The 24476-nt window shown below is 37.5% G+C and overlaps 2 protein-coding genes across 4 annotated transcripts; one reads left to right on the forward strand and one right to left on the reverse strand.

The window, feature by feature from the left end:
* The first annotated feature begins 6056 nt into the window (after positions 1 to 6056).
* Positions 6057 to 7193, forward strand: LOC106405167 (transcription elongation factor TFIIS-like). The gene has a single exon (XM_022703964.2). The coding sequence runs from the start codon at positions 6283 to 6285 to the stop codon at positions 7054 to 7056; it is 774 nt and encodes a 257-aa protein (XP_022559685.2). The 5' UTR covers positions 6057 to 6282; the 3' UTR covers positions 7057 to 7193.
* Positions 7194 to 8230: 1037 nt separating this feature from the next.
* LOC106405690 (protein SWEETIE) lies at positions 8231 to 24378 on the reverse strand. 3 transcript variants are annotated; one of them, XM_013846221.3, is made up of 48 exons: positions 24125 to 24378; positions 23651 to 23858; positions 23253 to 23359; positions 22580 to 22816; positions 22384 to 22473; positions 22216 to 22303; positions 21802 to 21866; positions 21392 to 21496; positions 21072 to 21161; positions 20862 to 20942; positions 20680 to 20748; positions 20049 to 20174; positions 19596 to 19699; positions 19066 to 19198; positions 18884 to 18990; positions 18501 to 18602; positions 18189 to 18356; positions 17969 to 18055; positions 17735 to 17828; positions 17545 to 17613; positions 17329 to 17451; positions 16873 to 16941; positions 16612 to 16716; positions 16305 to 16393; positions 15932 to 16088; positions 15419 to 15568; positions 15175 to 15224; positions 14981 to 15080; positions 14838 to 14894; positions 14675 to 14742; positions 14474 to 14567; positions 14109 to 14293; positions 13619 to 13763; positions 13457 to 13525; positions 13178 to 13234; positions 13006 to 13092; positions 12797 to 12925; positions 12526 to 12729; positions 11989 to 12423; positions 11664 to 11729; positions 11174 to 11271; positions 10955 to 11054; positions 10684 to 10846; positions 10199 to 10503; positions 9992 to 10126; positions 9719 to 9883; positions 9487 to 9612; positions 8231 to 9293 (listed from the first exon to the last, which is right to left on the reverse strand). In XM_013846221.3, exons 1-48 carry the CDS (start codon positions 24287 to 24289, stop codon positions 8526 to 8528), a joined length of 6594 nt encoding a protein of 2197 aa, XP_013701675.2. In that variant the 5' UTR covers positions 24290 to 24378; the 3' UTR covers positions 8231 to 8525. The 3 variants fall into 3 exon arrangements, with proteins under 3 accessions (XP_013701675.2, XP_013701674.2, XP_022559689.2); XM_013846220.3 differs by having other exon boundaries at positions 11989 to 12426; XM_022703968.2 differs by lacking the exons at positions 22384 to 22473; positions 22580 to 22816; positions 23253 to 23359; positions 23651 to 23858; positions 24125 to 24378 and having other exon boundaries at positions 11989 to 12426; positions 21392 to 21511.
* Positions 24379 to 24476: the final 98 nt, after the last annotated feature.

Below are 24476 nucleotides of genomic sequence, written 5' to 3' on the forward strand. Positions count from 1 at the left end.
TTCCTCGCAAAAAAAACACGGGCCTCTGTATTTCCTCGTTAATTTGCATGGGCCTTGCGACGAAATGAAAGACGGGCCTCTGTCTTTCCTCGTTATTTTGCGATTAATCTTCGACGAACCGTAATCCTATATATAGGCGAAACCGCAGGCCCTCTTCATTTCCTCTCAATTTCCTCTCTACAGCCTCTCTATTTCCTCTCAGCATGGTAAGTCTCTCATTCCTCTCTAAGTAGTTTAGGGAATTTAGATTAGGTGGTTAGTTTAGGGAATTTAGTTTACGAAATTAGTTTAGAAAATTTAGGTTTCGTAATTTTATTAATTACGTAGTTAATACTGTTCATAATTTTTTTTTTACTCTTTAATTTAGAAATTTAAATTTTGCAGACTATTCACAAGCACCAGCGTACTGCTCACTACTCGCAGATGTTCGGTCCACCGGGTAGTCGGTTAGACCCACCTTCACTTCCCGGTTCTTCTTCAGCTCCCGGTTCTTCGGGTCAGCAGGAGACCGTCCCCGAGACTCAATCTTCTCAGAGAGTCTCGCCTTCTTCTACGGCATCGCCATCAGTTCCTCATGTGCCTCCTCCGATAGCTCCTCATCCGATGCCAGCTCCTCATGTGCCTCCTCAGATGCCCGCCAATCAGGTTCATGCTGATTTGATGGTGCCACCGAGTTGTCCTTACTCTCAGTACACTGTTGAGGACATTCTCGGTTTGCCAGGCAGAGAAGGCTTACCGATCATAGACCCCGACCGACCTGACGGAACTCTCTGGTATGTATGTTACATTAATTTTTTTAAATTCATTTGTAACTTTAATAAATATTTAAAACTTTAAATTTGTTTTTTTTTTCAGGTTTGGGGTTGATAACTGCCTTGCAACAGAAGTAACCGAGACGATTAAAGGTTACTTTTCCATGGCACATCCCAACTGGAAATCCACTCCGATCTACATCAGAAGGACGTGGTTCAAGATTTACGCTGTAAGTTTTTACAATTTATTCCTGATTTATATTTTTTTTAAATTTTATTTTTCTAAACTAATTATTAATATATTTTTTTTTTGCAGCAAAAATTTAATTGGTCCATGGGGGTCACTGAGAAGGTGCGGAAAGAGTTTATCGACAAGGCGAAGAAACGTTTGTTGGACACGGTCTCCAACTGGAAGGGTGACTGGATCGTGAAGGGCTATGAGCGGGGCAAACCCTCAACCATCACCACGGACGTGTGGGATGGCCTCATCCGTTATTGGAGGGATCATGATGCCATGAGAGTCGCCCAATCTTGCTCCGCCTCCCGTAACTCGGTAGATGAGCACGGCCATAGGGCGATGCAACATAGTACGGGCCAAAAGCCACACGCCCGCGTCCGTTTGGAAATGGTACGTAATTTAAATATTTAACTTTTTGATTTTTAATATATATATATATATATATATATAATAAAAACTTTCTTAACTGTTTTTAGGCCAAGGAGTTGGGACGTTTACCGACTCTTATGGAACTTTTCGATCGGACCCACAAGAACAAGGCGGGCAGATTTGTAGATGAGAAGTCTGAGAAGATCTACAATGATGTGGCAGCTCGTATTGACGAGCGTGAGACCCAGCTGGCGCAGGAGTCCGCCGACGGATCACCCGTCGTCTTATCCACAATAGAAGTGGATAGAATTTACGAGGAGGTAAATTTTATATAACTTTTTTATTCATTCCATTTTACTTTAAAATTTAAATTTTAATATATATTTTATTGTTTTTTAAGGTCGCTCCTAGGAAAAAGGGACGTGTGTTGGGGATTGGTTCCGTCAACGATGTTCCGAGAGCGACTTCCTCTTATGGCCAGAGACGGGATGATGAAGTATCTCAGCTGCGCGACGTGTTGGAGACGACACAACATCAGCTGACGTCGACACAAAACGAGTTGGCCTCGACAAAAACGTCGTTCACAGCTCGTATGAGTGGTCTCGAGAACTTCTTGGACGTCATAGCGGCCACAAATCCTGAATGGGAGGCCATGTTCAGGACCATGAAACAACAAAACCCCATTCCAGGCGAGACATCCGTGAAAGTCAACGAGGCAGATCTCTCGAGAAGGAGCGAGGAATTCTACGACGCGGCAATGCAGCATTAGTTTTTTTTTTGTTATTGTATTTTAAAATTCAAAACTTATTTATATATTATATAATTTCATTTTGATTCGGCCAAAAAAAATTTTTCTATTCGATTTAATTTCAATTAAAAATTTATTAATAAATTAAATAAATATAATTTTTATTTTATTTTTATTTATAAATTCAGTAAATAGAAAACAAAGTAATTTCGTCGCTAATTCCCGATGTATTAACGAGGAAAATTAACGACAAAATCTCGAGGAACTATTAACGAGGATTTTACGTGGATTCTATTTCGTATACTTTACGATTCAATTACGACGAAATATTTTCGTGTTCTTTACGTTTTTATTACGACGAATATATTTAGAGGTTTTTGCGGGTCTTTTACTACGAATCCTTTTCGAGTTTATTACGAGGAAGCACAACGACCGCTTTATGTGGAAAGCCCACGTGGTTTTTACGAGGAAAACTTAATTCTTCTTTACGAGGAAAATATAACCTCGCTAATGGACGAAGAAATGGCGACGAATCTTCTCTTACGACAAACGTATAACGACGAAACTTCTTTTATCGCCATTTCCTCGTAACTCTTCTTTTACGAGGAAATAACGACGATTTTGGCCGTCGTTAAATTTGTGTTTTCTTGTAGTGTATTCTTTGGCTGAATTTGTGCTGCTTGGTTTGGTTGGTTTTTGATTTCATGGCTGAATTTGTCCTGCTTGGTTTGACTAAGTGGATGAAGCTTGTTGTTGCAACCATGGCACTACATAATTTCATACGTGATTCACATCGAGAGGATTTTGATTTTGTTCATTGGGAGAGAATATAAGAATATCATGCTCATGGTGATAATGTTGACGGTGATACTTCTCATGGTGATGGTGATGATGATGAAGATGAATCACCTGATGATAGTAGTGATGATAGTAGTGATGATCATGCTCATGATGGATATACTCCTTATGAACCAACAGGTAATAGAGCTATGGAAGGTGTACATGACTACATTACAAATGAGATGGGTAGAGGATGTCGTTTGCCATACTAAAAAAATCTTTTGTAATGCTTTATTTAAGTTTTATATTTACTTTAGACTTTGTCTTTATGAAACTATAATATTTTATTTGAGGTTGCATTTATATTTTTGTGTCATTTATAAGTTTAAAGTAATTTTATTTAACGTTCAGTCATAGAGATAGCATAACAAACAACTTAGCAGCAGATCAGTCGCTAGCGGCAGCGATTACTAGCCGAACAATCGAGCAACTATCGCTAGCGACTATCGCTATGTCAGCGATACTGAAACAAACAACAACAGCGATATTTAATCGCTGCAGCTAGTCGCTATCGCCAGCGACAGCCAAACGAACAGGGCCGAACATGAAATTGTGGTTAAGGGTTCGAGGGTTCTGTTTCTCGTTCTTGACGAATTCAGTTTCATCCCTAGTCGCGTCGTCCGTTTCTCAGTTCCAACTCCCAACTCAAGCTTTGGTTTCTGTTCCTAATGGTACAACAATGCCTTTTTTCTGTTATCAATATTGCAAAGCAAAAAAATATATATATTGCAAAGCGAAAATAGAAATCCAACACTTTTTTTTTTTGAAACTTTGATAATCAACACTAATTTTGGTATATAAATAAGAGTATCCCTCAATGTATTATATTTTAAAATGAATTTTAGTATTTTAGTGTAGTCTTTAAATAAAGAGATAATTTGAAAAATACCTTATTTGTGATTTGTAATTTGAAAAATACACTTGTTTTTTTTTCTTTTAGAAAACTAGACTTTGTTACATGTAATAAGATGTTTTTATCCTTGTTTTAATTTGTAATTTTTTATAATCATACTATTAATTTAGGAAGTATATAACTAAAAATTAAACTTGGAAAATATTATTATCTGTGTGTTTTGTTGTAAATAAACGTTTTGAAATTAAAAAAAAAACTGTGTGTTGTTCATTCTTGGTATCTTTACGGCATTGAAAGATGAATGAGTTGAACCACACACATTTGCTAAGAACAGTGAAAAAATATGTTAAGAAATTAAAACTGCTAGATTTATTACGTGCTCTAGATTTAGAAAGATCATAAAACATCATTTCTTCTCTAGAATCTAGTCAAAGAAGAAAAAAATTTGTAAATAACAAATTGTAGTAGAAAAAAAAAATATACATCAATGCACCATTTGCTTTTTATATTTTCTTCTATGGGTTCCATTTCTTTTGTTGTTGTATTTTATTTTTGAAAAAATGTTTTATTTTTCTAACCACATTTTTCTGCTTTAAATTAAAATAGTAAATTAAATGTTGTATAATATAAACATTAAATTTGGTCAATTTAATCATTTCACTTATGAATAAGTGTAGTTTTCAAAGAAATAAAAAGATAGTGTAGTTTTCAAAATATAATCTCATGTAAAGGTATTTCTCCAAATTTTCCCTTAAATATAACTTAGTTAGATAATTAAATTTAAATATTAAAAAGGAATTAAGGCAATTAAAAAACAAACGTTTTACAATTTCTCAAGAGTATAACTTCTCGGGATTCTCTTTTATATACAATTTTTCATTTTAAGTTTAAAATATTCTTTCAGAATATTCTACTACAGGTGTTCGTCTTTTTTTTTTGTAACACTATTCGAAGTGTACACTATAATCTGTATTTTGGGCTAAAGTATGGTCCAGTTTTTACTAACTTTTATCAACAACTATCCAAAGTTTCTGCCAGTTGGTGCTGCACTAATCAAGATTCAAGACTCAAGTGCTTCATAACTTTTATTTTTATATATACTAGTTTTCATTTTCTATGAAAAATGTAATGGAGTAATGTAATATATGAATCGATGTGCAAAAAGTTTGAAATTTTTACGTGTAGTACTAAGTCAGGATAATCAGAGTTGCGTCTTTTTCGGTGTCTGACGATTCTGAGATATGTCACGGACAAATAACCTATACACGCTAGCAATCTCTAGCACATCCCTACACTTCTATTCAAATACAGTACCAATTATTTTCTTCTAGTACACATACCTTCAATAAAAACAATTTTTTTTTAGTTATAAATTGATTTTTTTAGTAACAGAACCGTTGAAACTCCCAAGTCGAGACAATTTCTAAAGGAAAAAAAAACGGTTTAAAATTTAGTCGAAATGAGAAAATAGTGAAACCATTCTTACTGAGCATTAGCAAATTATTGACTTATTATATTTATACAAGACATTTTTTTTTATAGCTTAATTATTACTATGGTGAATTATCAAAATTAGATATACAAAACAAACAAAAATTAGATAAATTTGTGGATTATACTAATATTATTGTTTAATTTAACATATTTAGAATAATTTAAATTGATTTTAACTGATTTTAACCAACTAAAAACAATTTAAGCTGATATGAATTGTATAAATTAGATTTTTAAAAAATGTTTCAGATATGACCGAATTACCATCTAAACAGATTTTTGGAACCACGATCATAACTCAATAACCAATTGCATTAATAATTTGGAAATTTTATTTCAGAAGGCTATTTTATTTACTAAATCAAATTTGTGAGGACAAAAGAAATTTACATGGATTTGGTGAGTAGATTTAGAACAAAATAGAAAAAACAAAGGAAAAGGAAAGTCCGTGAGAGTTGCATACCAAGTAGATAAAAAGGGTAGATTAAAATATCCTATCAGGAGTTGATTTTAGATATCTCTCTTAATATAGAAGATCACACAGTCTTTAACGATTTTCCCAATTTCTCTTTATATAAACTGGTTTATTTAGTCATCTCTAAACGGCCGCGTTATGTGATTAAACCAGATAAAATAGATCATAACCAAAAATCAACATTGAATTTGAAAATTGTATCTCAGAAGATTATATTAATTTAATAAAATTTTGAAAAGATAAATGTTGAAGAAAATGGAAAATCCTATTAACGGTTAGAAACAGAAACAAAAGAAAAGGAAAGTTTGAAGAGGCTTGAGTTCCAAGTAAATAAACGTGTGTTAGAGAAACAAAAGCAAATCTATCAGAGGATTTGGTTTACGATACTCTCTCTCTCTCTCTTTATATATGTAAACACGTGAGATCACTTTCTAACAAACCAATCTTTTCTCTCTACATTCGTTGCTTACAAACCCTATTTTCTCACTCGCGCTGAGAAAGAGAGAGAGAAGGATGGAGAAGCATGAGTTCTTAGAACTGTTTGAAGCTGCGACTAAAGCTGCAAAATCTGCTTCGAGAGGAGACGCTAAGAACTCTCCTGCGGTCTCTAGGTGCGTCGAAGCCATAAAGCGTTTGGGAGGAGCTCCGGAGTCGCTTGCTTACGAGATGGTCATCGATCGCAAATACCCTCAAATTGGAAAGAGTCACGGCCTTTTCACGGAGCACAGAAACCCTAGAATCCAGTCCGAGGGAAAGATTCTTTACTCTCTTTGGCTCAGATATCTCTACGCAACGGGGAGGAAACAGGGTTCACGACCTCGTGATCGGACGGTTGTGAAGAAGGAGAAGAAGCTTGTGGAGGAGGAGATGATTTCGAGGACGACGGGGGATTCTAACCGAGACAAAGTGCGCGAGATGCTTCACAAGTCCTTGTCTAAAGTGGCTGTTGAGATGAAGGAAGGAGTGGTTTCTTGCGATTATTGGAGTGTGGCTGCGTCGGTTGAATCTGCTATGTTTGAGAGACTAGGTTCTTTCGGAGGGACTCAAAAAGCAAAGTACAGATCCATTCTTTTCAACATGGGAGACAGCAGCAATCCAGACCTGAGAAGGAAAGTTATATTCGGTGAGATCAGTGGAGAGAGGCTGGTGACGATGGAGAAAGAAGAGATGGCTAGCCACAAGATTCAGTTGCAAGTTCAAAACATCAAAGAGAAAGCCAGAGTTAGGGAAGAGAATCGAGTAAAGAGTATGACGATTTTTCAGTCAGACAGTATGATCATGACTTGAGCACAAAATATAGATTCTCAGTTTATTAAATTGTATATTAATTAGTCTCTTGTCTTAGTGTTGTCTCACTGTAAAAACACTTTAAAAGTTCTGCGTTGCCAAGTTTAATTTGCAACTCTTGTCTTGTTTCATTTGTTAAAAACAAAGTACATATATCTTCTCAGGTCTTATTACATGATTTGATTCAATGTTTTGTCTGCCAATCATATATACTAAGTTTCTGCTCTTATTTTCAGCCATTGCTGATGGATCTCGGATCCTCTCAGAACATAGAGTTAGGGTTTCTGTATTACGTGCTAAACAAGGAAAAGACAAGTTGATTAGTGGCTGAACTAATATATGACAATAAGGCAAGTCTCAGTTAATTAACTGCATATCAGAATATTTAACTGCGGCTGCTGCTATGCTAATGTGGCAACTCTTCGTTATGGCAATAAAGACAGTATTGGTCTCAGTTTCATCTCGTAGGCAACACCAAAATTTGGAGACCGAACGCAAGCTTCACCTCAAGAAGCTTTGACCCTGATCTCTTAGGCAAGTGAAGCTCAAAATTGGCAACAATGGCCGATTGAGAAAGCACAAACCCTAATCTTAGGATCAAATCATCAATTCACCAAAGATTATGTTACAGAGGAAGAGCTTCGTCCTCAAATCCTCTATCAGTATCAGAGGAAGGGTCGTAAGCTGCAGTAAAAGCTCACTAAGGAATAGTAGAGCCCAAATAAATAGACTACTTAGAGAATAAACAAGTCGAGAGCAGAGAGTCGACGTGTCAATAAAACAAAGGGGACTGACGCACATGGGATGTTGGATCAGGAACCTTTGTGTGACGAAAGGAATATCTCCTTATAAGTCACGAAAGTGTGTGCGTAGAGGGGATCAAAGGATTGATCATCATGTCATGTTCATGAGTGAGAGAGAGTGTTCATGATTTAGAGAGAAAGAATCCTTGTAACCGTTATCTTTTATTTTCAATACAAATCTCTTTTTCCATATCCTTGGCTAAACCGTAACAGATTAATGATCGATTTTCTTTTGCAAAGTTCCCATCTTTTTCTGCTTCTCGTAAACCAGTTGCCAGTTTCGGCCTAACCGGCTTTAATCTCTGGTTTCTTTAGACATCTCTAAACCATTGAGTTATCTCTTTAAACCAAATAAAATACATCACACCCAATAATCAACATATAAATTTCGAGAACAAATAAAATTCACAAGAATTACAAACAAAAAAGGAAAATCCTTTTAAGTTTTAACAGCCAGAAACAAAAACGAGGAGAAAGAAACTTCGGGGGAAACTTGGCAACCAAGTAAAAGTGTAGAGAAACACAATAAAAAGAACAATTTTGTGCCGAACGATTTTCCCATTGACGTGACACAAAAACACCAAGCAACTGAATCACAAGTGCTGCTCATAGTAAAAGAAGTTATAATCTCTGAAAACTCTCTTTTTTTGGGGCTGCCCTAGTGATTTAATCCTCCTCGCTCTTATTTTCAGCCACTGTCTTTTCCGATACATGTTCGTTGCTACACTCAACTTGGTCATCCTGGACTGACTTTTCAAAGTGTTGTGGATCCAGATCGTCTAAGGCTGGTGAATCTGCTTCTGTCGAAGGAAGTTTGGTATCAACTCCGATAATTTCAGGTTCAGAACTCTTACGACTCTCAACTGATTCTTCCTTCATTTCAACAAGATGATCATCCGATGAGATTTCGTCATTCTCACTTGTAAGAAGAGCTTCTTCGTTGAGAGATGACTCTACTGTTTCCTCTTCGTCCCCTTTGCTGTTGTCGACGGAATCTTCTTTAGTGGTGTCAGCGGTAGGTTCAGATGCAAGATGTTGATCATCAGCTTCTTCTACAAGTGGTGATTTCTTTGATTCATCATCCTTAATGGAAGAGCTCGCTGGAAGGTCTGTCTCCTCTTCAGTAACACTTTCTGTCTTTGATCCCGAACCTTCAGGATTTGTGGAAGCAGGAAAAGACTGGAAAGTGTCCCAATCATCATCATCATCATCTTCGTCATCATTTTCTTCCTCGGTTCCACTATCTACTGTGCTAACCTGATTTAATGATGTTGGCACAGTCGACAATGTTTCTGCTTTAACAACAACAGCAGAAGAGGTAACTTTCTCAGGTGTTGCTACCACAGGTGCTGGTAATTTGATATCCATTGGTGGAACCAATGATTTTGGCTTCAGAGAGGAATTATCTTGAGAGACGGAAGCACGGATGATATCCTAACATCAGATGGACAAGGAACCCAATTAGACAAATCTCTCAAATTTTGGCAGGCAAAATGCTTAACCCCACAAGAAAAATATTAACTGATTCGATCCTGATTTTAAGCTTCTATGCTATAGACAAGTTTGAATTATCGGGAATATGAAAAAAATTCTTATTACTCAAATCAGAATGAATGCAGCCACGAACCTGAAGCTGCTGCCGGTGAGTTGTTGGCAGCGACAGCAAAACATCCTTAAAGTGAACAGCTGAAGAAGGCAACTGAGCTAGATGGGAAACAAGGCGCACAGCTACATTTCTTAACTCGAGGACTTCCTGGTATTGATCCATAAAAACGCAAGACGTTGGAGTTTACGAACTGCCTTAATAGGGAGCAACATATTTTTAATGCAGAATTTACGGGCCGGGGTATGAATGGAACCTGAGAAACGCCATCTGAAGTCTTAGAGAAAACCACAAGTACGGATTCAAGAAAAAGGCTCATGAATCCCTTCTGAAGTTCATCAACATTTGAGTACATTTGAAGTAGCATTATGAACCGCAAGCATTCACCAGCTATAACCACCGATTCTTTATTCATAGGTTTCTATCCAAGAAAAAGGAATAAGAAACAAGTCAGTTACCATAGTGTTTTAACATAAAAGAAGAATTTCAGTTTTCTGTTGATAATTGAAGGAAGAAACGAGAAAACAACCAGAAGCGCCCTCTGCATCAGACTGACAATATCTCCAATAAGTTCCCCAACAAAGAAGATCACAAAACTTTTCTCCTCAGTGTTGTTGTAACGCTGTACCAAGCTTTTTAGCACTTGTAAGGCAGTAGCTTGAACCTGCATATTTTTGAACCCATACTGTTAAGAGCTTGACAACTGATATATGACAAGGAGGCCAGTCTCAGTTACCTGCATACTGGAATCTTTAACTACCGCTGCTATACTAATGTGGCAACTCTTCAACACCGCAGTACAGATAGAATTGGTCTCAGTTTCATCTCCTGGACAGTGAAGCTCGTAGGCAAACTTAGCCAGTGAAAATAGTTGTTCCAGACAGAATGCAAGCTTCAACTGAAGAAGCTTGCGTAACCCTGATCTCTTGGTGTCCACAAGATGGATACCGTCGATACAATCTTTAGTCAGATCACCAACCATGTGTACACAAGCACCAAACATTGCCCCTAGATGGACACTACTATCCGCAGCAACAGCATCTGCAATTAACGATTAGATTAAACAGTGATTACAAACTTTTCAAGGTGTCCCAGATAAGAATTGTATTTTGTATATGCCTTAATCTAAGAACAAGTTATTGTTTCGGCACCTGTAGCTAAAATGATAGTGTCCCTTATTTATCATACTTATCCCATTAACTGCGGATTAAATTTTCATACCAGTTGAAGGTTTCTGTGACGAGGTTCTGGTAAGCTTAAGCAATAACTCATTGGTGGACTTCACAATCTCAAGAGCTTTTGGTAAGTAGGCGTCAGTGGGGACTTGCCGGATGCACTTGTACCCACTTAACAGTAACGCCAGAGGTGCCGACATCAAACGATTCTGCATCATACCATCAATCATCAGTTAGATGAGAGGAGTGCACTAAATAAAGCAAATATCCAGAAATGCAACAGATAAAGCAGCAATCGTTCAAAGTCTAAACCTTACCTTCAACTCAAAACGTGTCACTAGTGTCTTTACGGAGATAAATACAGTAGACAGCAAATTATCCCAAATGTCATCATCACCTGGCGAAATTTCATTATGCCTGAAACGAAAAAGAAGAAGCCTTTGTTATACTTTCGTCCATATGCCACTTCCCTGACATGATTTTTCAGTTTTTTTTTGAAATAAACAGAACTGGACACAATTTTCAAAAATGCTCACCTATGAAGAATTTTGAACAGGTACCCCAGACAGAGTTCAATGGTCGAGTAGGCAAACTGCTCAGATTCAAGAAAATCTTTTGGACAGGTTTGGGAAATCTGTTAAAACGTGAAAACAAAACGGCATAAATAGTTGCATTTTCTCCTGGTGAACAAGGCATATATAGTCCTGAAAAGTTAATCCGAAATCATTTGGTACGAGGGAACTCATCTAACACTGGTATTATGACAATGAAATAGGTAATATATGTTGCTATGCCTATGACAGCGTAACAGAAAATGATGAATGATATACTGTTTTCTCCTACAAGGGAAACGTATGTTTTTGTTCAAACAAAATAAAGGAAAAAAGTACAAAGAAAGAATATCAATATACAAATGGCCTCGAACCTCATTTTCAATCTTAGAAGTGAATAATGCAAGCTAAAAATGCTCTAGAAACTAAATTTCCCATGAGGAGATGGTTTTAGTAACATCAACAAGTCATGTACCTGTTGTACTACGGATACTGCAAGAACATCCCATGAACTGTCCATATAAAAGGAATACGAGAAAACCTGGATAAGTCACAAAAGGAAATGGATCCAATCAGAGTAGTGAAAAACTAACCATAGCTAACAGACTACTGCACGTGGACATGGATAAAACAGAAGCCAATCAGGAAAAAGAAAAAAAATGCGGGGTGGAGTAGATCTGTGTTCCAAAGAGGGAGCATGTACTTGCTTCAACCACTATTAATTCCTTTCATTAGCTAATGACATAAGGAGTATGAGACAAATATTAAAGTAAATTAAATAATAATTGATGTGGACCTACCTGCAATAGTTCTTGGCAGAGATCTATGCTAAGAAAGCCACTGGTGAAAAATCTTTCAGCAGAAAGAGATAGGAAAACTGGTAAAGCAATTTCATGTAACTTTAGGCCCTGGAATGAAGATTCCTTAATGCTGGAGCCTCCACTATTTTTTATTTTAGTTGAGCCAAAAGGTATAACTTGTGTATTAGAGCCTGGATGCATCCCCTGAAATAAGACAAGTACAGCAAAGCCCCACAGAAACTGATAATCTTCAACCTCTAGGGTAACCATGCGATGTCTAGATATCAAGGACCTATCAGAAAATCCTTCCACGCTATGATTCACAGGAATTGCATCCAGAACCAAAGCTTGCAGGATCACAGGCCATGCCTCATCTAGACAAGGCTGCAGCCTTCTTGACACAGTATATGGCGGGATTTCATCTAAGATCGAGAGCTGCTGCAGCAAATCAAAATGTCTTATTATAAGACAGGGGAGCACAAGGATAGAAGTCTTCAGCTAAAAGAGAGAAAATAATACTATTAAGTGTTGACTCACACTTCTTTTGGGGTTCTGAAATAAGCAAACATAACTGTAGCCCCTTAGGACCTGAATCCAGTACCTTCCAAGCAGGTCTGAACTCTTGGAAAATAATGGCAATAGCGCTTCAAATTCTACTGGCACCTCACCATGGTGTTTTCTCAAGAATGTAAATATGTAACACTTAAGTGAGGCATGTGCAGCAAGAAGCCTGATCTTGATCTACATTGCAAGAATAAGTCTACTCAATTAACGGAAAATAAAATTAAACGTTTTGTGGCTAACTCACCTTGCTTGTGACCCATTCAGCAAATGAAGGATAATATAATTCGTTGAAGTCATTGAGCGGACGTGAAAGTAGAGAGAATATGCGTTTGACTGCAACTTGATCACTGCTTATTATTCCACTTGTCATTATCTGAAATGATTACAGACATTAATTTAGCAACTTAAGGGGAAACAATCTGAAGGAAAGCCCATTACGGATGTCATGCTCACCTTTGTGGCCAACTCTAACCCAGCTTCCAGAAGAACAGGGCCAGAATTTGCATCCAGGGCAGTACGAACAGCAGATACCAGTTGAGCCTATTATGTTCAACTGTGAGTAAGTTTTATGTTCATTAAAATCTTAAATCAGTCTTTGTTGGTTACAATTTTGCATGAGGAGCACCTGATATTGCTCAAGCAGAAGATGTCCAGGAAGTTCAGGGTCGGCTACTGATTTGAACTGCAAAAGTATCACACAGTTATAAATTATTTTTGCTGTAAACTACCACACCAGATCAACAAGGTGACTTCGAGGCTAGCAAAATGCTGGCCACAAAAACATGTTTTCAGGCAAAGAATCGGGTGGTGGGAAAGGATAATCGAACCGACAACTTCTGAAGAACAAAAATGAAACCTAGAAAAGTGAGGGGAATGAGAACCACACGTAACCAGAAAGTCTCACCTTCTCAAGAATTGTGCTAAGAAGTCCAACTCCAATCGGCCTCATGTTTTCAAACTGAATAGTGCTTATCTGAAGTATTTGGTACACCTTGTTAAAATTCCTTCTGACCAATTTTCAGAATGCTTCAAATGGTGCTTTGAAAATTTAATTATCTTTCTTTACCTGGTAAGCAAGAGATATCAGTTCTTGTAGTTGAAGAACTAACCAGTCACCTGAGCTTTGTGTATCCGAAGCAAGTTTCCTTGCCAATGAAAGATCAAAATGAGCAGCATCTTTTCCTACAGCCTCTGGCAAAAGACTCAAACACCTAGAGTTGAAAAAATAGTTGGGTATTTTAGCTAAAAGGACATAATTCAGAACATAAACATATATAAATTAGTATACACTTTGACTAAGAGCTTCAGTAATAAGTTATTAGCTCAGAGTTAACTGAAGGTTAAGATTTCATTTAATAAAGCTGAATGCTATAACCCTTCACGAACTTACTAAAACTTGGTTCAGCATCAGCACACACTTTCAAGACATCAGTTGAAATTTTATTTTCCATCAAATTTTAGTTATGGTGAAAAACTATTCTGGGGCATTAGTTCAAAATATTGATGTCAAAGGTATTGACAAGAGAGGGAGAGCAACAAAAGCATCCCCCACTTACTCGGCTGCAAAAACTCTGGTTCGATATCTCAAGGCTTTGTCTTTGTCAGGACTGGCATGTACGGATTTCCCACTAGAGCTAGAAACCATGTCTTCATCATCATCTCCAAGGTTATCTCTTGCGCTGGAAGGATCATTTTCCGTACTGTTCGTTTCCGCACTTCTTCCAGTGGATGTTGCAAGAGCCTGTCAGAAGAAAAATTAATTTATGTCGGGGAAAAGGAGGCAGACCTAGACATATAATAACGCATAAAAACTCAAAATAGACAGGAACATTTTGAACAAAATGGTGGCAATCGTGAGGAAACAGCAACGATAAGTTCAAAGAAAACCAATAAATTGGTACGAAAACCTCTTAGCTATTACCATGTTGCGGCATATTGAAATCCATCGAGATGGGCGTGATGGGCATGTCGCATAAAGAAGGCGTATCAAGGTACTAAGGATCAGGTTCCCAATCCTAGATGAACACAACAATTAGACTCAATCAATAAAGCAAGTTAATCAAAACTTTCAACACAACATTTCCATTAGACAAAAAAAATTACAGAGAGAACGATTGCTTACTCAGAATCTGTTTCTTCATCTAACATTTGAAATAAGTTACCTTCTATCTGCTCATCAATGACAGATACCTAAAAAACAAGAATACTATAAATTCCATGGTGCGGTAAATTTCAAGACTATAGGATTCTGGAAAGAAAAATCAAGATCAAAGCATGCTGTTTACCGGGTCTTTCTCAATCAGATGCCGAAGAGTTGATACAGAGAGGCGCCTAATTATTGGCTGTTTTACAAAAGATATAAACTAGTTTTAATCATGAACCCCTTGAAGGCTTGCCTAAGGAAAGAAGAGATAGCGAAGAAAAAAACCTGTCTTGATGTCAATGTCAGTAACAGATTCTTCACGTGTGAATGCACTGAAACGGCTTGTGGAGCAAAAAGAATAAGCTGCTGGGTAAAACGGACGCTCCTGAAAACATTTAGATGTACAAATAGTTAAGCTTTAATAATACAGTAGTAACAATAGGTTAAAATGATTGTGACAAGGAGAAGAATTCACATACTCGAGCAGGGTCGGAATTTCTTGCCAGGAACTAATCTCTGCAATAACAGACTGCAAAAAAATTATTTAGAACGAGAAAAATAGAATTCCTTGCAAACAAATGCATGTATCTTCCTTTGCTTATCCAACAAGGTCAACCATAGAATACATCATTTACTGAAATATGGAGTTGAAAATTTTGCGGTATTCTTGTAGAATGCATCTTCCTGTTCTGAAAGACAAGGTTCAAAGGTCCAGAATAGTACCTTGCAGCGTGAAAAGAGAATGCTGCCAGGAGCAAGCTCAGGACCAAGGACAGCGACAATAGCATTAATAAGGCGCCCAATGCCTTGGGAAAGATCGATCCATCCACTTTCTTCACCCAATAAAATGTCCAAGGCAAGTCCTAACGCTGCCTAGTAATGTATACAGAACAAGAATGATACATGAGACAGTGTATGGAATACCAAATCAAGCTCGGGAAATAAAGTTCTCTCAATAGTTAGAAAATCTAAGTAAGCACCTTATATGAGGATGGCAAAATTTAGTAAACATCTGAAAAGTGGTAATATGGACTGTACCAGATAATTTCTCTTTGCCAAGCATTATCAGATTCAAGATCAACTAAGCTAGCCAAAATTTTCTCTTAATTTCGGTTCAGATTGACAACTAATCAGACACCAACAGCCAGAACACCAAAATGAGATCATTTTAAACTGAACGGCAAAATTTGAAAAGTGTCCATAAAAAAGTCTCAGTGAGCTACGATATAGTTTTACCTGAACATGAGATACGAATGATAAACCAGCAGCTTCAATGGTCAAAAGAAGCCCATGCAAGGCCCAGATCTTAAGACCAAGAACGGGAGTTTTGGCCAAAGATGAGACTGAACTAACAGTAGCGGGTACTAAGGTCGACAATGCCATTCCTCCTGCACTGCAGGCCATGTGCACAACAAAATTTTAGAATATAACAGATCAACATAATTGAGTATTCAATGTGTAAAATAATATGTATCTGCAAAGATGGATAATATTTGAGCTTAACTGCTGTTAAAGCATCACAACCAAATACATAGCAAGCTACTTTCCAAATTTATTGATATTTCACCACATAAAAAACAGAATGTTTAAGTTAGAAGCCAAAGTCCACCTGTGATGGATGCAGCCAAGTGCAAGAGCAACGGATCCACCATAGTTTGGATCTGTTATCCCATTTAGTTCGACAAGAAGCACTCTGGTCTATTTATCACCATACAAAACATATGTGAGAAATAAATTTTTTTTTTTCTGATACTTCCCTATCACTAAAGATAAGACGAACATTTAAACCAAGAAAAAAAAAGTGAACAATCAAAAGCAGAGGCATATGCACTAAAGTACGGTCCCGTAAACATCCAATTTTAAGGAGCATAAAGATAGGGTCCCAAAAGATTGCTTTCTATAGATTGTGAACAGACCATTCTTGCTGTAAAGATGTCATTTCCAAGACGAGCTAGGAGACCAAGACCCTCACATGCTGCCCTGCGTTGCGATGCACAGATGTCTCCCTCTGTTAAAATATTCTGTTGCAACAGAAACATCAGATAATATATAAGAAAATAAGTGAATCAAGCTTCAGACTATGTTCATATTCCTGAACTAGTATAAGAAAATAAGTGAATCAAGCTTGAAACTAGGTTCACAATCCTGAACTAGCATCTTTACTTGGAATAAAATACCTGAAAAATGGCTTGCACTGTGCTTAATACCTCTGTCTCTAGTTGCTGAGAACGTAGAGCATGCAAAGCCTGTAAGAAATAAATTTCAGGCACATTATCCTCCTTTTAACAAGAAGTAAATGATTTGAACTCAGATACAGTTCATTTCTTCAAGACTGTAGTCGGCATCGTAGCACAACACCTCCATACTGAAAGAATATTGCTTAGTTTCATTCACTTATCAGCTTTATATATAGACCAAAATGTCTCTGATCCTCTATCGAATGTTCTGTTATATGTGTATTTTCTAGCATTCCAACATCACCGAGTTCAGTACTCAGTATCCTAAACGAGGTAGAGTAACAAACTCACCAGAATATGGTTGTTACTTGTACCTTTACCATACAACTTTCTTAACTAACGTTATACCAAGGTTCGCTAAAACACACAAAACTCGTATACAACTATTGGGAGCACCTTTAATCCGGCAAGAAGACCCGCACAGATGTTAGTCAAGCTGGCAGTACGCCATTGTTGCTTCTTTCTAGCTTTCATACACTGTTGTATGACCGAAAGAAGTGAAAGCATCCCACGGCTATCCTGAGAAGAAAAGGTTACGATTATTTCAGACAACCAAAATGACAAACATTATTGCAAAACAAGGACCTATCTGGACATACAATAATCACAAACCTGCGAAGCAAACATGATACCAAAGCAGAGAACCATCTGATTCACCAATGTCTTTTTCACAGTCTCTGGCTTCATAATTACGGAAGTTTTGAGTAAGAATTGAGAATAAATAACAACGGCAAGTCTGTAGCCAGATAAAAACCAGCGCCATCGCTACAAACAAATTACCATCAAAGTGCATTGCGCTTACCAGAGGAAAACTAGAAACTTTACTTTCCCATACACTTGGTGCTAGACCATCGTCCCCGCCTTGAAAATAGCGAAGCTCATCTTCAAACCAATCCCTGGATTAAGATTCATAAGAACTTACATTTCTTGGGGAATACTAGCTTTATATGGCGTGATCAAGAATGTGTGAGGAAACAAATGCAGCAAAATTCCTTAGGGAATGCAAACTAATAAATAAAGATGAAGACTAAGGCACCTGCCAGGAATCCAAGGACCAAGCCATGCATCTCTTTTGTCAAGGAGTGCCTTCAAGCACGAGTTTTCCTCAAATCCGGAAGGATCCCTTTCATTTAAACAGACATAAAGTAATGACTAGTTAAGCGACTAACACAAAGATTTACCAAACAATGTTGTTAGCATACATTTATAAAGGTATTTTAGAGAAAGCAGCAGTTAGGAATTGCATTAATCATTACCTATATGGTGCTGTGCATAGCTGAATAATTTGCTGATGCTCACTTTTATAGGCCAAGGGATCTGGGATGGACTGATAAGCTATCAATACTCTTATGATGAGCGTATCGACCAAAGTTTTGACATCAGGTAACCGTTTGTTGGCCATTGCCGATACATAAGACAAAGCGCTGTTTAAAAGAAGATTTTGTCAACTCAATCATCATACAGGTAATGGATAAGAGAACTTGCTATCAAATGAAAATAGCTAAATTATTATGATTGGCAATTACAGGCAGGCAAACAAAACTGTATGAAGCATCAGTATGTAATACCTACGGAGGTTTGCCAGTACTGGTTGAAGCAGAATACCATCCTCACAAGAGACAAAACGTCGCACAAAAGCTGTGAGTGCGTCAACTGCAGCCGACCACACCCTACAAAAAGGATAACACTGATCAGTTGCTTTTTATCAAGAACAAAAAGTAGAGTCGTCACTTTTGTTGCTCTTGGGCATGAAGCAATCAGGGAGATCAGCTCTCTCATACCAGCTATTAGTGTGTCAAAAATAAACTGACAGTGTTTGAAAACTAGTGTGAACAAAATTTATTATAAAGGCATGTGCGTTGCTTCCAGATGTCTCAAATGAAAGATAAACATGGTTCGCTAGTCGCTACCAGGAGCTAAAACAAGGCTTAATGCATCAGAGGCCACTTACCTTAATGTAGATTCCAATTCTGCATGTTGTTTGATCAACTGCTCTGGGTTTCCAGTAAAGACGTCAGTCCACAAGATAAGAATATCAAAATCTTGGTCCCCAAACTCCTGGACAATAAAGTAGAACTGCATAAGACAATGGAGGCTCCGGACACACCGTTCAAGACCAGGATAAAACATTACCTCCTTTGGCATAGAATTTAGTAGGGATGATAACAATAACCATCCAGCTTCCTTTTCACTTGAGGCGACTGTGATATTCCTCCTGGACTCTGTTAGCATCTTTTTTGAAACTTCAAGCACTGACCTTGGCAGTCTGTGAACAGGAAATACAAGAAAAGTTTTGCAATTAGATTAGTTGAAGTTCTGAATTGGCTTTTAAGGAAGTCATGGTAGCTTGAAAACTATTTTGACTATCTAACATAAAAATATCCTATGTATCTGTCATGCCACGCAACTATTTGATTAGGAATAGGAGGAAATGACAAACTCTCAGAAACTATCGGGTTGTCTACGGTAATAAGCACGGTGGCAATTTACAGGATTACTAGGAAGATTGCTTCATCAGCTCAGAGACATAAAAAATACGACGCCTACATGCAAGAATCCAATGCCCAACAGCGATAATTTGTTGGCACAAGCATTAACGTTGAGCATGAAGTGGTGAAACGGTGAATAAGATGTGACCATGAGGGAGCTGTGAAGACTCTTACCTAGCAGGATAACCAAGAGAGAGTCCAGGAGAAATGGAGACTAGAGCTGCTAAAGTTGCAGCTTGCCCATGCAAAGAAGCAAGATCAGTTTTCAATTTGCCTCCCTACAAAAAAAGCAGTGGCGAATTACAAGTCATTCCCCGTCATGAAATTGTTACAGTAGATAATGTCTATCTATAAAGACTTAAAAGGTGAAGATATTCAATTAGATGAAGGCCAAGGACGCCATAAGCATTCATGATTTGCATTCATCTTTTTTATTTCACCATATAGATTTTCACTGATAGACTTTCTTGTTTTGCATTCATGACATAACATTCCGTAGAAAACATGATAGAAATGCAGCAGGCCATGCATGCATGGTGATTAAATATGTGATTAAAAAACACATGTCAAACTCACTAGAGACTCAAAGAACCATATACTATTAAAAGAAAACCAAGTCAGTATTACCTTTTCAAAGGATAAACTTTCCCGTAAAGCATTAATAGTGGTTACAGCATAAGAAGTCAACCCACCAACGCAGGTGGGATCAACCTCAGCCAAAGTACGTAAAGTTAAAGCAGCCTCAACACGTACCTGGAAACACACAAGTTTAATTTTGTAATTTATGCATTTACAATTACAATTGGGTTGTCATTTGACCCAATGTACCCCAGATATTCATGTTTGTATGATAGGCAAAACAAATAAACGCTGCAAAAAGCTGAGTCTGAATATTCAGTATATCAAACAACTACATTCAGAAGAGCACCAATAAATTACTTTGATAACGGCTTCTTCCAACCCTCTATTTCTATGCATACAGGTTCTGTTTACCTACCTATTGATTACTTTGAAAACGGCCTATTTTACCCTCTATTTCTATCCGTAAGCGAACTATTGATGGTAGACTTTAATTGTAGAGACGAAACATGTCTTTCAGTGCAATTGGTACTTAAAAAAAGAAACGCGTAGATAAGGAAGATTGAATCTAGAAGATTGACAGGGTGAAGAATTTCAAGATGCACAAAGGATTTATAACTCTTTGATAAATGCTGCAACGAAAAGAATAAGAGATAAAACGGACTCTCAAAAATCTTACAAGGTCCAAGAAATGTGACGATGCCGCACCCACTGTGTCATCAAAAAACTCCCTGAATTCTTGGGGAACCTGCAAGCAGGCAGATAGAAATGAAGCTTATAAGTTTCATTATTAAATTAAACAAAAAAACAGAACTTTCAAGACAACAAATCAGAAGCGTTTGCGCCCGGTTGCAGCCTCACCTCTCCCAGTGTTTTCAATGTGTATGACAAAGCCCGCAAAGCAACAATTTTCATTGATGGACTAGCATCTGAAGACTGAAGCTGCATTTATTTCAGGAAAAGAAAAAAACATAACTTACTCTATCATGATGTAGAAATATAAATTAAACTCTTTAACATCTGTAGCTCTGACTTGCAAGGACAAAGAGCGGTTCAGATAAACAGTAAAACCTGCTTTCCGAGAAAAACTGAAAAGCTTCTCTGGCTTGACTCCATCATTTGATCAATTACGCCAACCCGTAGGATGTACAGAACACATGCCTTCAAAAGTGAGAATTTGAATTTAGAAAGTTGATTCAGCAGAATATCACTAATGTTTTCAAAAGAGTTAGCAATTTCTCCTATTTGTTTTCAAGCAATGCAGAGAGAAAGAAAAAAATGAATGATTCCCCGCATAGCTGAGAGTTGCACGGTGATGTTTTGGTAGATAGAAGTACGTACGAGAATTTATACAAGCAAAATGTCATGAAAATGAAACAAGTATCACGTACCAGGGCATGGGCATCAATTGAGGAGTCACCCCGCAGCATGTCCATGGCAAGCAAAAAATAGTCCTGAAGCTCACTATCTGGACCCAAATACCTTATCCTATTGGCCTACAAAACTCAACACTTTATAAGTTTATAAGGCCATGGTGATGAACTGAACATATGTATGTACAAAATATCGTAAATAACAAGCTCTAAGAATAGGTTCACTTAAAGAAGTAAAATGCAGGTTTTATGATATAGCAATATTGGCAGTGTTCAGACATAACCCGTGATAACAGTTAGTGTGATTTCTGAAAAGGCCAATGCCAAATTTTAAGAATAATATGTATATCATTGTCTCTGAAATGCAAACTATAATCAACGCACAAGAACCAGACAATTGTTTTTAATAGCTTCCAGCGTCTGTTTACCTGTAAAAAGAACACCCATGACAGTGCCAAACCAAACCGCTTGTTTCTTGCCCGTGGGCCAACCGCTGCGATTTAGGTTTATAACAGAAAAAAAAATCAGTGCCTTAGCAATTTGAAAATAAAGAAAACAAATGTACTATATTTCAAGAGGTCAAAACCATATGCTAGTTTGTAACTAATCAGGTACTTTTAATTATACTACGTGTGCCATTATGACTGTTTTCTCATAATTAAAGGCGCACGCCTCCACACAGTGGCTGTGTTATAAGGACTAAAGAAGTTCTGCCACAATTTTAAAGGGAAAAATAATAAAGGTTTAAAACGTGTCTGTGGCAAAATACGATTGCTACTAAAATATGCCATCATACTGTCAGAATGGCTTGCAATTCTGTCTTCATTGGCTCATAATACTACCTTTTGTGAAGGGTAAAATTAGATGCCTCTGCAGACCGCCTTCCAGTTTCTTTGCTGGTGGAAATGGACCTTTACCTCTAGGTTGGACCTTACAAACAAAAATCAAATTCCATAAACATAAAATTTTGAAGACGAGAAGGAAGCAAATAACTAGAGAAGTAAGTCTACATGCGCTTCAGGGTGCATTCCTAACGCAAGCAATGAACCCAAAGCCTCTGCAAATGCCTCGCGGACAGATGATTCCGAATCTTCAATGCCCTACATTAAAAGAGGCAATTATATATTCAGAGCTAAACATCAGCCTACCCAGAAAATGAAAGAAGACCGAGTTAAAAATATACAGGCCCTGGCACATCAAACTGACCTTGAGACAGTAAGACGCTAAAGTATCAAATTCGCTAGTACCAAGACCAGGTCCTCCAATGTTGGAAAAGGCCTTCAAACAACGTGCAGCGGCAATTCTCACTACGAATGATTTGTCCAAAGTGGAAAACCTTGTGATCAGACGGTATGCTTCAGAGTACGCAGTAGCAGCAGCTGTACCACCGCATCCATCCAAAGCATTGTGAAGCAAGATAAAGGCTTCTTGTCTCACAAAATCCTGCAAGGGGATCGACACAATTAAATGACACTAATAGCTGCACTATATAGGTCGATTCTGATTGATTTCGACAAGTTTCCTCGTGAAATTCTAGATAGTGATAGCTGAGGGAAAATAAACTAAATGGTTGAAAAACTGAAACAGCAGCTTCAGAGACTAAGAAAAGGGAAATTTTGGTTAATACATCAAACCATATCCAGCAGAGATATTAGGAGACATTAACAATGGTTTCAGAGCTTAAATCTCTACACTGCCACAAACCTATACTTATTTGAGAATGTTAAAGCGTAAACTCTTTCTAAATAATCCAACCGGGCCGATGATAAAAAAATATGATCCAGGGAGGTAGATTAGATATGGTTCTGCTAAAGCAATTAAATTTACTCTTCCAAATGACAGCAAAAACTTAGAGAATCGTAAAGTTGAACCATAATACCTCGTTAAACTTCACTAATTTTGTGACAATGACTGTTGTTTCAAACAAGCCAGAAGTAATTCTTCTCCCAAAATGACGGTACAGCTCCCCCAAGCATTGAGCAGCACCTAGAAACAAAAAAAAAGGTTGTCATCTATAAACTTAGGAACATAAGCCACATAACCATAAGGTAGTAACCAAACGCATGGATGAACTTCATGAAATGTATGGATGCTTGCTGTGGTCAATAGAATGCATACCAAACAGCAACATAGAAAAGCTAAAATATACTATATTCTACTTAGGAGGGTGACTAATATTAATCTTTTATTCCAGAACATCGCTATAAAGTAACCTACACTGTTTAATAATGAGCAATAGCTGTTCAATGAGTAATCCAGACAGATATTAAAACCCACCTGCAACTCGCTGAGGATCACTGCGCTTGCCATCGGAAAGAAACCCTTGTAGACTGCTAGCTCTAGAGTATATGGAAATACTATCACCATTAGATATAATTTTCGCCATAGCCACTGAAGCAAGATGCCGCACCGGTCTCCTAGCACCAAGAGTAACTAGAGAATACAAGGCATCTTCGCATTTCCTTTGACATACTAATATAGACTCCTGACACACATGATCGTTAAAGCAACAATCAGATAACACAATCAAGTTCAACCTAGAAATATTTTTCAAAATTGAAAGCAATCGCTTCGTGCTAAGATCAATGCTTATGAATTATGATAACGATCAATTAACAAAGCCTTCATCTTTCTAGATGATTCTAAATCTCAGAATGCGAAAATGACGATACTGAGCATTGTAACGCAAAATCTAAGAAGGATCAAAGGGAGAAAACCAAAATCTGGTTAAGAGAAAGTGGAAAAAAAGACCTTAGGCTCTTCATCGAGAGCGGAAATGAGATCAGAGAGGATCTCGAAACAGAGGAGAGGGTCTGGGTTTTTCTGTGACGCTGACGCCACAATCGACTCCAGCTGGGCGACGAGGACGCCGAATCGCGACAGAGGGACGTTCTCAATCGCATTATTCTTCGACATTTAGGACTGTAGAAGCATAAGACGAAGAAGGAAGAGAGTGGTGAGAGAGAAGAGTCGGAATATTTGTTTCAGATCTATGGAGGAGGTGGGTCGGAGAAGAAGAAGAAGAACCCGGTAGTTGTTTCCGGGTCGGGTTAAATATTAATTAATCAAAAGCCCACCCGATATTACACGGCCCAATATTCGC

Source organism: Brassica napus, chromosome C6 (genome assembly GCF_020379485.1).
Source record: "Brassica napus cultivar Da-Ae chromosome C6, Da-Ae, whole genome shotgun sequence".
NCBI lineage: Eukaryota > Viridiplantae > Streptophyta > Magnoliopsida > Brassicales > Brassicaceae > Brassica > Brassica napus.